This window comes from Orbicella faveolata, unplaced genomic scaffold (genome assembly GCF_042242905.1).
Source record: "Orbicella faveolata isolate gen_17 unplaced genomic scaffold, um_ofav_v1 contig_47, whole genome shotgun sequence".
NCBI classification, from domain to species: Eukaryota; Metazoa; Cnidaria; class Anthozoa; order Scleractinia; family Merulinidae; genus Orbicella; species Orbicella faveolata.
The window spans coordinates 23,245,147-23,257,195 of NW_028301577.1; the positions used below are offsets into that span (position 1 = coordinate 23,245,147).

At 36.9% G+C, this 12,049-nt stretch overlaps 1 protein-coding gene across 1 annotated transcript; it reads left to right on the top strand.

The window, feature by feature from the left end:
• Window positions 1-58: 58 nt before the first annotated feature.
• LOC110060992 (DGAT1/2-independent enzyme synthesizing storage lipids-like) lies at window positions 59-9,806 on the top strand. Its single transcript, XM_020767809.2, has 8 exons — window positions 59-488; window positions 2,991-3,158; window positions 4,413-4,486; window positions 4,880-5,002; window positions 5,641-5,704; window positions 5,965-6,040; window positions 6,426-6,489; window positions 7,768-9,806. Exons 1-8 carry the CDS (start codon window positions 278-280, stop codon window positions 7,876-7,878), a joined length of 891 nt encoding a protein of 296 aa, XP_020623468.1. The 5' UTR covers window positions 59-277; the 3' UTR covers window positions 7,879-9,806.
• The last annotated feature ends 2,243 nt before the right edge of the window (window positions 9,807-12,049 follow it).

A 12,049-nucleotide genomic window follows, 5' to 3' on the forward strand; every position in this document is an offset into this window, starting at 1 on the left:
GTACATTTAATAGAACACATAGTATCCCCGAGCGAGAAAAAATTGGTCAATATTAGCTTTCAGACTTTCACTGTGGAAATTCTCGATTCATGAGGATTATGGCTATTCTGCTACAGCACAATCTGTGATAGCGAAAAACGACCAATACTTTTTAGGACCTTACTTATTTTTCTTCCTGGACTAGATCCAGGTTCCCTCCGTCACCAGCAGTTCACCTTGACCACATCACTGGAGGCACAACGCGCGCAAGGTCTGATCCCCTCCAAGCTGGCGAAAAATGGACTGGCTGATGATCCTTCTTTCGCCATTTGTCGTGGTATTCGTTTATCCTGTAGTTCTCCTTATCATGATGTACGGTAGTGCAGTATTTCTTCACGTCTATCGACACAGGAGGCGCGAAATTTATGATGCGTATACGGGCAATTTTTGGGAGGGCGCTATGCAAACCGTGGCGGCTGTGTTCGATTCACATGGTTCCCTTTGGCACGGTAAGTTCAGTAATTTATGAACACTTTATTTCCATGTCGTATTGTTACGCAAGTGCGAAGACTTAAACAACTTAGTGTTTTCTCTTCATTATTTTTCATTTAAAAAAAAAAAAAAAAAAACGTGCGCGCGACAGAGTATTCTAGAGCGTAAAACCAAGTCTTAAACTCTCCTCATAATCTTAAAGAGCTTATATTTGATGCGGTTTCTGTTTATTATTTTCGCGTCGTTTTGGCTTTTTTAATTGCATCGGGGTGTGTAAATATAGCTATACAAGTATTTAGGACCAAATTTCCATGTGTGAGAAGGAGAACATTTTTTTCACGTCAGGGTTTTGCTTGCATGATTTAAGCCTGTGTGTGATCTTGAAATTGGAGTACAGGAAATTCTCCATTACTCCCGGGGGTAAATCGGTTAATTATTGGCGCAGCTATTTCTAATTTTTTTCCTAGAGTAAGTATGTCGTTAACCCATAGAAAGTTGCCATTTTCTATAAAGCACCAAATTTTGATTTTCTTAATATACCATCTCCTATCATTAAATATAACATGGTTACTAATAAATAAATTTTATTGGCTCTGACACATGCATTGATTAAAATAAGCACAGGAAGTAACAACCGGAAGTGGTTGACCTGCCTAGGGTCAAGGTAAACCTTGAACAGAACATAGTGGGGTTTAGATCACATCACTGAACATCAGTATCAAATGGATTTGATTTGTGCATAATTAATAGAGGGGAATGGTTATGAAGCCCGGCAAACATCAAAGGAGCAAACAAAGATGCCAAGATTTATGTTGGAAGGTCCACAACCGTGCAAAATCTTTTGTTTTGCGCTCATACACTATGCATGAATTACGTAACCAACACATTTCTATTGGTTAGTTCCTCAGTACAGAGTAAACAGCTATTGTGTTGTGCACGGTCAAGGCCAAAAAGCGAACAAAAACATTCAACAAAGAACTTTGTCGGGTTTCATAACCATTCCCCTCTATTAACTATGATTTGCATTATTAACACTGATGTAACCTGTGTCAGGCATTTGAAATCATTCTCATCAACTTGGTGATAATGGAAATGCAGAAAAGATGATTAGCCGTAGGCCAATGTTTTCTACATAAAGCAAAGTGTTTTTTGTCTTGCACTCTCTTTTTTATAAGAATATATTTTATAAGAATATTGAGCCTGAAGTTTGCAGCATTTAAAGAATATTTTAGGAATAAACTTGAGGAAGAGATTTTGAAAATAATGTACATGTTATTTTGCATGTTTGTAGTATAATGTAAGCTACTGATGTAAACTTAATAGCCATTTATTAATTTTTAGCCTATGTTTTTTTTCACAAATTGATGTAAGCCTAAATGGAAATAAAAATGTGAGAAAAAAACTTTTTGCGAATTGAAAAAATCAGCTAGTTTCAGTTATGTCACGGTGTCTTTGTGAGGAATGCTTTTTTAAAAGCCAAAATGGTCAAGTGTCGTCTGACGTGACATCTGACGTCACAATGAAAACTTAAGGGATGAAGTGAGTGCTGCAGAACTAGACACCAAACGCTTGTAATTAATAGCCCAGTACATTCTAAAATGGAAATGTCATACTCTCTAATCTAAGAATATTCATAAGAATATTTTCAGCCTAAACTCTGCAGAAAAATAAAGAATATTCAGCCTGGGCTGGAAAAGAATATTCTTATGAAAAAGAGAGTGTATTTGTTTACGTGTGATATAGATCTTACAATGTGTGGTTCCAGAAAATATCCATGCATGACCCTGAGGAGGATATTGGAAATTCCAAGGGTGCCCAGGGGATCTCAAAAGCCAACATTTTTAGAAAGTTAAGTCTGCATCTAACTGGAATTTCCACAGGGATGGGCAGGGGGGTTTCCAACCCCAAAACCCTTCTGTTGGAGGGGCATGGATATTTTCTGTAATGTCCAACACAATGTTGATGTAAATAAGTTTTCTGCATACATTTTACGCTCTTATATAAATTATTCTGGGGGAAAAAGGGAGAGAATAAAACTAGTCAGAGTGCATGCACAGTACAGTTGGATCTCGCTAATTCAAACTCAGTTATTTCGAAATCCCCGTTATTTTAAACTCAAAACCATTTCTCTTGTATTTGCCCTTCAGTCTTTAACTATTGGCTATTTCGAACCACTACTTTTCCTTTCATTTGAAAGTTTGAAATTTAGTTGGGTTCAACTGTATATCTAACAGGTTCCATATTAATATTAAATGATCAAAAAGGTAAATTAAACACACTGTTCCAAAGAGTAATCCATTTACTCCCCCTCCAGAGATCAGCCCTCCAGAATTTCCAACTTAGAACCATCCATGCGTCGGTTACCCTCGAGCAGAGTCTCCTTCAATCTTTCACTCTGCTTGCAGGGTACCCATAGGCTGGATAATTTATTTGACAGACCTGCCTGCAGTTTGATTAGAATGAAAGATTATTATTTATAAAATAATGCTTTTATTGAATATATAACTACATTGTACAAGGCTATGAACTTCTTGGAATGGATAAGCTTCCAGCCAAAGGTCCTGCATTATTGATATATTACCATGGAGCATTACCTTTGGATATGTATTACATACTGGCTAGACTACTGCTCTGCAAGAAGAGACGGCTAAGAAATGTAGCAGCCACATTTCTATTTCATATACCAGGTAACTTTCAACTTTGAACACTGTTTGAAAATATTAGTATGCTTAAGAAATAATAATAATGATAATTATCATAATAAAAAACACTTTCATATGTTTCTATTATGATTTATAAAGTAACTGAGACCCTGCACATGTTCTCATTGGTCATTAGGTATGTTTAGATGAGAGTATGTAAACACGATTGTGATGTTTTCTATTCGCACAGAATTTTGAGAAATGATGCAAGCAGTAGTCAGAGTACTTTTTCTGTGTTTACACATAGCCTCATCTACACCTGGTAGGTTGGAAGAATTCTTGAAAGTTATGCAAACCCCTGACTGCATCTTCAGGGTTGGCATAACTGTCTTGAATTCTCTGAACCTCCCATCATGTTTAGATGAAGCTCATATATAGTGCTCGATTGCTTAAATAGAGGCATGAGTGGAAGTTTGGGACAATGAGAAATGCTATGGGAACACAAGCCCCAGTCAAGTGTTTCCACAGCTTATTTGAGCTCACCCAAACTGTCATGTTATTCCAAATGGAGGCCCTCAGATAAGTCATTCCTCCGGGCTATTTGCATGGCAAAAAAAGTAAAGTCTGCATATGAGCCAAGTGGCCCATCAGGCTGGAGCTTATCTCAGTCACTGTATGAAGTGACTAGGAGTATTTCTACTCCTCTTGGATGGGATGCTAGTCCATTGCAGGGTTACCCCCTGCATTAAATTTGCAGGTACCCATTTGTACACCTGGGTGGAGAGAGGCACTGTAAGAGTATGGTGTCTTACCCCAGAACAAAATGCAGTCCCTAGCCAGGGCTCAAAACCGGACCACTCAATCCAGAGTCAAGCACACTAACTGCATGACGCCACTGATCGAGCAGGCCTTCACAGGCTACTTGCCATTCTCCTCCCCAGAGGCCGTGCTCCTTTTGGTGAGCACTAAGAATCACAACCCTCTGGGAAGGTCCAACACCTGAAGTCCGCAATTCACAGACTTCCTGTCACTCTGCACATGTTCAGAGTCAAGTTTGACAAATCTGATTAGCTGAGAAGATGCAACAATTACATGTACTCTGCGCATACTCAGAAAATTGGACCTTTCCAGAGGTTTTGATTCTTGGTGCTGACCAAAAGAAGCATAGCCTCTGGGGACAAGAATGGCTACTTACATAATGAGCCTTATCAATTCACACTGACCTGGTTATTTTGAACTGGCACTATTTTGAACTAACTTTTTTTCTCTCCTGACCCTTGTAATATCATGTTTACTTAGGAATTCAGTTGCTCCTTGAAGTCTGTGGAGCTGTCGAGGGACGTTCAAGAGAACAATGTGTAGAGATTCTTAAGGTTTGATACCCTTTAACTTCAATTTTACTAATAAAAGTATACTACAACTGCACACTGCTAAGCTACTCAATATCTACAATAGAATAGATAGTAAATTAATAAGCATCCTAGCCAATCAGAGAATGGCAATCGTGATAGGATGCTAGTAGATAAATTTATGATAACTATTAATACATGTAGATGTTTGTCCTTGGAGTTTACTACTGCTCAGAATACAAGGTTACCATAATAATTATACATCAATCGATATCTCAGATTTGTGTTATCTTGACTTGAATGTCGACCAACACGTTTACCATGTGTCAGTTGACACTCAACCAATGTTCTTTTCCCACTTACTAATAACAGTGCATTCAAGTAAATCTGTAAGTTATTATGCAATACTTTTTTTAGAATGGTGAATTATTGGCCATTTCTCCAGGAGGGGTCAGAGAAGCTTTATTTTCTGATGAATATTACACAATGATATGGAATGGAAGACGTGGTTTTGCTAAAGTAGCACTTGAAGCCAAAGTGGTGAGCAATTAATTAATATGTAATTTTTTTTTTTGCGTGAACTGAATCAATACTATAACAATAAAACTCCAACTGGCTAGCCTACCCTCAGTAAAGCCTCCCCTGAAAATAAGGCCCTTAATGGCTACAAATCAAAGACACATAGCTGTCTTAGCCCCCTTGGAGTGTGGTTAGTATGGAGGTACAATTTCTTTTTACTTAAGGCCACCACACTGTATAATTTCACATATTGCAGTATGTGATGCCAGAAACTACATAAAAACTATTTAAACTTTTAAACTAGGGGGTATCAATTTAATAGGTGCCAGTGAATTTGATGTCGCGGAATAACCCTGCCGTGGACAAGAATCATATCCATGGAGCGGTAGAAATACTCCTATATGTGTATTCACCAATGCTACAGAAACTGGGATAAGCCGTCAGTCACAACATGGGCCACTTGACACAACACAGACTTTGTCATGTAAATGTGACTGTCATGCTGTCCCTCCCTGGTTTCTTCCCTGAAGTTGTTTTACTAGTACAGTGTACTTGAGACTTTGTGAATTCATAATACAATTGTAACAGGAACCTTTTATTAGTAAATGTAGAAAAAAAATGTACCTTTCATACTCGTTTTCTCTTCCTTTTCTCTACAGCCCATCTACCCAGTGTATACCCAAAACATTAGGGAAGCTATCCGCTCCATTCAAATTGGGCGCAGTAAGTGAAAAACTTAATTTACATTTTTAAAATTGTTTACCTTGGTATACTGCATCCTTGGAGACCCAGGGGCAGATAGCAGGCTCAGGAGGAAATTGAATGGGCAAATTAGCAACTTGTGCATAAAAGGTTACAAGTAAACTTTTGAAATTTCATTTGCACCAAGGATGTGTAAACTGTAATATCTACTTTTTGTTTGTTCATTTGCTCGTTCATGTTATTTATCCTGGTCCAAAAAGTAAAATATGTTCTTGTTGCAGAATGGTTCCGCAAGCTATACGAATGGACTAAATTACCTTTAGTACCACTGTATGGAGGATTTCCAGTCAAGTTAAGGTATAATTTATTGTCTGTAGTACATACAGTAAAGTAAGACCACATATACTTGCTTGCTATCCCCAGTAAAAATAAAGGAGTAATCATGTCGTGATAAAGGTGTGATCATGGAGAGTGATCATGCTGTTATCATGGGTAAAAACTTTTTATGATTGTGGTGGCAAATAATTGAGATGAATTTAACATAGTATGTACTAATTCATGATAAATGCTGCTTTTATGTATGCAGTCACTCGCACGAGGTCATGCATCTCAATTCTTTGAAACTCTGATGTTGATGTGACTAATCTGATATGAAAGACTTGAGCGTGTTAGTAGATTTTCTGGAAAATTTGACAGGTCTTGCATACATGTATGCCAATGAAAATATGTTTTCATGTTTTAGAACTTTCATAGGAAATCCTGTGTACTATGATGCTAAAATGACTTGTGATGAACTGGCTGGAAAGGTGAGGAAAAGTTTTCAGTTACAGTTATGTACTAGTTTCATGGATTCATGATCAGGTCTGCGGACTTTCTAGAGGTTAACAGGATTTGCAACTTCTGTGGAGGCAAATATTGTTGCCAGTTATGTTCCCTATAAAACTAGACATGGTAAAAGCTGTGTTTGGAACAAGTAACACAGAATTAGTGTTCATGAGCTCTTGAAGTTAAATGATTGTTTGTGCAAATAAGACTGATAATTGTAACAAAAACATCTATCAGTGGTTTTTTTTTCAATTTCTCTTGGTGTTTTCTACTGGTTCAGGTCCATATAAAGAATTATTGTATATTGTGTGGGTTTGGGAGAGTGTGAAAAAGCTGTGGATTGACACCTACTGCTTGACATGTCTCTGAAGAATTTCTTGTTCTCCCAAACTTCCACTTGTGTTTCTATAGCTTGGTAAAATATGTACAAGTCACAACATTTTCTTTTAACATTATTACTGAATTTTGTTAAAACAGTGTTAGCAGTATCTTTAGCTATCTTTTGTATCTGAAGCTGGACTCCTGATCAAAAAAAAAATGATGTTACAATGTGTACTATTTTTTTGTTATTTTATTTATTTTTTGATCAGTGTCAATCCTGGTTGTCACAAATATGCCTGAATAACTGCAATGACCACCATTAACATTTTAAAATTATCGTTAAGAATATTTTGATGAAATAGAATAATCAAGAGTCTTGGAAACCTTCACACTCCATCATTTAATGATAGATCAGTTATCTAAGAAATTGGTATACGAGTCATATTCTGGATTATAATCCGTTGAATATTTTTGCTCTCACAGAGTCAGTTGGTCTAATTGCGTCATGTGATTGAATATGCCCCAGCTAAAATTGGGGAATATCCAAGTGATATTCCCCAGTTTTCAAAACTGCACGTTTTGCAAAAAATATTAGAAGGATGATAACACATAATACAATAGCCTCCATTTGGCACAAAAATATACTCAGATATTTGTCCTTGGACATTATCTGTTCCTCAAAACTCACAGTTTTTCTTGAGCTGTGCTCTCAGAAAACTGTTTGCTTCTCGGAAAAGATAACGTCTGCAGACAAATATCCAGGTATGTTTGTGCACCAAATGGAGGTCATTGTCTATTTATTCCTGCCATAACTAGACTTGTCATCAGAGTATTATAGAATTTTTCCTGACCTGAAGTCCCGTTGTGGATAAATAAGAGAGTTTAATGAAATCAAATAGAAGCACCAGAAATTGATTTGAATTTCCAACCCCACCTAGGTTCAGAGGGAAATCCAGGAAATGATTGTGACTCACCAGCAATTACCTGGGAGCATCTTTGCAGCTCTGCAAGATAGATGGCACTTCACAAAAGATAAAAAGCAAATGTAACTTACTGGATATAGATACCACAGATGGCAAATTATTTTCTTTTAAACAACCTTGTTTGTTCAAAACAAAGATAATTATTGTTATCAATATCGTAACTTTCCTAACTATAACAAGAAATAACATGCAAACTGCATGCGGTGATAAACATGACAATATATAAGGTGCTGTTGGAAAACAAAAATTGTCTTCAGAAGTGACCTTTGAGAATATAACAACAGTTACTAACCTTAAATTCATATATAAGTGAAACTTATATATGAACTAATTATTTAAATAAATTTAATATAATTAACTAATTGATATTAGAGTAGACTATGAGTAGTCCCTCTTTCATTTAATCTGTCAAGTGTGACCATAAATAGACCCTGAGAAAAAAGGCCACCTGCCATCTTTTTCTTGTTTTTTCTTGTTTTTTTTTTTGCATTACACATGACTGACTAAGTGAAAGAGGGACTACTCAAAGTCTAATATTTGATGAACAATAAAAATGACAGAGCTGAAACATTTGCATATTAAAACAAAAAACACGCAAGCTTTTAAAAAGAGATTAAGCTTTAAAGATATAATTTTTGTTTTCCAACGATGCATTTTATTGTCATGTTTGTCACCATAGTTTGCGTGTTATTTTTTGTTAATTGAAAGCTACATCATGGCCAAAGAAAAAGAGTAATTTCCTAACTATATGATCTTCAAATGCAAGTTTAGCTCACTATTTATTACTAGTCATGCACATGTAGAAACATAATTCTCAGCTCTGACATGACATTTATAAATTGCAAAATCAAAAAAGCACGGACATGAGGAATTTTTGTGGAACGGCTTTGCCTTGAGAGAGCAAACAAATCAGATGTGGAAGAGGTAACTATGGGCCTTGACAGTATCACCATAGACCTACCTGCTGCTTGGTTACACAGCCAACTCATCAACGTCAAAACGTCATCAAATGTTTCACTCACACTGGCTTTTGGATTCATACAGTAAACTAGGTAAGCTCTTCTCTAAAATTATATTTGCTCTTTTCTTTTACTTCTTATCTTAGTATTTTACCATTGCTTTCTTTTGGTTAACCCTAGACATGGGTGGCAGAAGGTGGGGGGGGGGGGGGGGGAGGTAGAAGGGTTATGAATTCTTACTAGGGAGCAAATTGATACTGAAAGTGGGTTTTGGTAACATTATTGTGATGATAATGATTCTAATTTTATTATTAATTATTTATTTTGTTAATACTTCTATTTTGAGAAAACCTTTTAATACAAAATTGACAGCCTATGTAAGGTACTTTGTAAATCAGGTGGATTCAAAATGAAATTACAATATATTATAATTATTTGATAATTTCTTGATAAATATTGTTTTTATGCAAGTAATTAAAATAATTCTTTAGAGTTACTACACTACACCTAGGATAGTGCATGATTGAATTAGGCTAAATAAAATATATTTTACATATAATTTGATTATTAAGAAACTTTTTTGAATTTGTGAAACAGTTGTGTATAGCTGACATTTATCAGCGCTGTTTATAGTATACATATTTACCATAATTAATTAATTATAATTAATATTTCAATAATAATTATTTTTTAATATGTAATGAATGGGAGGGGAATATGAATTTATCAAAATGATAGTTAATTGTATTGTATTTATTTTCTTACAAAACAATATAAGACCAAAACAAATGTTAAAAAAAGAGTGGGCCAGATAGGCCATAATATAGACATTTCTAAATAATATATTTATCAAAAAGAACAGTCTTTTATACTTTGTAGATAAATTATTTCCAAATGCTTGATTAATTATTACAGATTGAATTCTATCAGTAATAATTTAATATATTAATTAATTATTTACTGACCCAACTGTTCCAACGTTCTTGAACTATCCAAAATTATTTTATTATTATGAATAAAACTCCCTTTTTGACACCCTTTTTGTTCATTATATCAAATTGTCTGCTTGAACAAGTCACTGACAGGATGAACAATTCCACCACTGGCACCATTTATGGACTTCATTATTTAAATAGGAGACTTAATCGTTCGATGCAGGTTTTTCTTCCTTTTCAGTGGCCGAGAGTCAACCACGTGACCTGCAAATAACTGCCTGCAAATAAGGGTTTGCTCATGCGCAATACCGTGTAAATGTGTAACCACGCTCTCGGGTAAAAAATGGCAGATCGCTTCCCTGAGCTGTCAGAGAGCATGCAAAGAGTGATTTCGGCTTCGGCAAATAATTGATCTGCTCGCCACTGAAAAATCACAGTATTTTGCTCAACCTCGTCGACGTCCAATAAATTCCAATTTAGTAAATTTCCTTGTCGCAAATTTTCTGTTGTGACACAACCACTTCCACGATATAGTTAGGAAGCGCGAACTGTGACCTTTTCACCAGTTAAATGCGAGACGTTTTGCGCTGAAGCAAAGGGTTGGCGCAGAAAAGGTTGGTGTACTTATTTAGTAAAGTTCGTTGTCACATTTTCTGTTGTGACACACAACCCCTTCCATGATATAGTTAAAAAGCGTTAACTGTACTGGGAATCTCTGGATTACCACTGACTCGTTTACTGATGTTTGTACCAGTTGAATGGGAGAGGTTTTGTGCTAAAGCAAGGTTACAGTAAGGTTGAACAAGAAGACGTTTCCAGAAGGTGTGGTCAATGGAAGAAATTCCTTGCCCATCCTCGCTCGGTACTCACGTCTCTTCAGAACTCTAACAATAGCCTTGCTTTGCAACTGAGGACAACCTTGAAAGAAGTGATTCATAATGTTAAATATCTTTAATACAACAGCTGAAACAAATCTTCTATTAACGCTGCACCACTGCCCTAGACACGGCAAGTCTTCGTGGTGGTCTGGATATCTCGTTTAAACGCGGGAAGTTGTATCGAAGTCTCAGTTGCTCCTGGCATTGTTCTCCAATTTTCCCACATGTATCGGTGTTGTGGCAAGTACGGTCAAGGTTACTGAATTCGATCGCAGCATGAAATGGCCCTGGACATCCCGTTTAGCAAACAATCGTTCAACTCTGACTAGAATTGAATTACACGACAGCGCAGTGCAATGTGTGCTTGTGTCTGGTTCAACGCAAAAACATTTTTGTATATATGAAGAAGTATTTTTACCCAGACAATGTCAGAGTTTCCCCGTTCCACTTGTCATTGCGAATATCTTTGTGGGGTCCGACGCTGAAAAGCAAAACAAACAAGCCAAAAACAACATCTAATCGCATACATATAGTTTCCTTTTGACTACTTACTTTTTCTTGTATAATTAATGTAACAAATGTAATATCTGTGAGAGAATTGTATCTGGGGTCGGCGTTTATTTGTCTTGCAGCGCCCGTCACCCCCTAGCGACGAAACAAATAGTTTGGTGAATGAAATTATTGGAAAGGCCTTTTCAAAACAGCGTCTGGAATTTCACATACCTGCAGCCATGACAGGTAGTAAGTGTTCTGCTCTCCCCACTTACCAGGCTAATTATGGCTACCGCAAAACCTACCGCAAAAGTTTCCTGTCATTTCTAATCCATTAGTCATCCAACTCCAACCCCAACTCCTCCCTCTTTCTAAAATATTTGAAACATCATCAAGAAAAAGCCTCGGAAAATATCATATAACACTCTACTGTAAGGCCCTGCTTACACGGGTCCGGACAAACTTTTGCACTGACAAAAACTTGCACGATTCCACCATGCGTTTACACGGGACCGGCGGAACTGGACGAATTTTTGAACGGCTAAACCTGCGTAGCTAGCTGGCGGTTTAGTTGGGGTACTTGAACGCGCGAGCAGGCGGCGAGAGCGGCGATGCCACGTGGAGTCTGGTGGGAGAAACACAAAACGGACTGACAATATCTTGAGACTAAGGCCCAGTTCAGACGTCGTGCTTTTGCCGTGCCGAACTAAATTCAGGAATTAAGTTCGACAAAAGCACGGCAGAAGCACGGCATCTGAATCAAACTTTTGAATTAAGTTCGGCAAGCAATTAAGTTCGACAAGCTCTGCCGTGCTACACGACTCTGGCACGGCAGTGATTCAAACGTCGTGCTTCTGCCGCGCTAAACAAAATTCATAAATTATATTAATGTATTTTGGCGAGATTGCGTTCCCACGGGGAGTTAGGAAAAGAATTGTTACGAGACATCAGTATATCCAGAATTTGGTTCGAC

Coding starts and splice junctions, on each gene's coding strand:
- LOC110060992 (XM_020767809.2), top strand. CDS start 278: ATGGACTGGCTGATGATCCTTCTTTCGCCATTTGTCGTGGTATTCGTT. Junction 489..2,990: donor ACATGGTTCCCTTTGGCACG/GTAAGTTCAGTA, acceptor ACATTGTACAAG/GCTATGAACTTCTTGGAATG. Junction 5,003..5,640: donor TAGCACTTGAAGCCAAAGTG/GTGAGCAATTAA, acceptor TTTTCTCTACAG/CCCATCTACCCAGTGTATAC.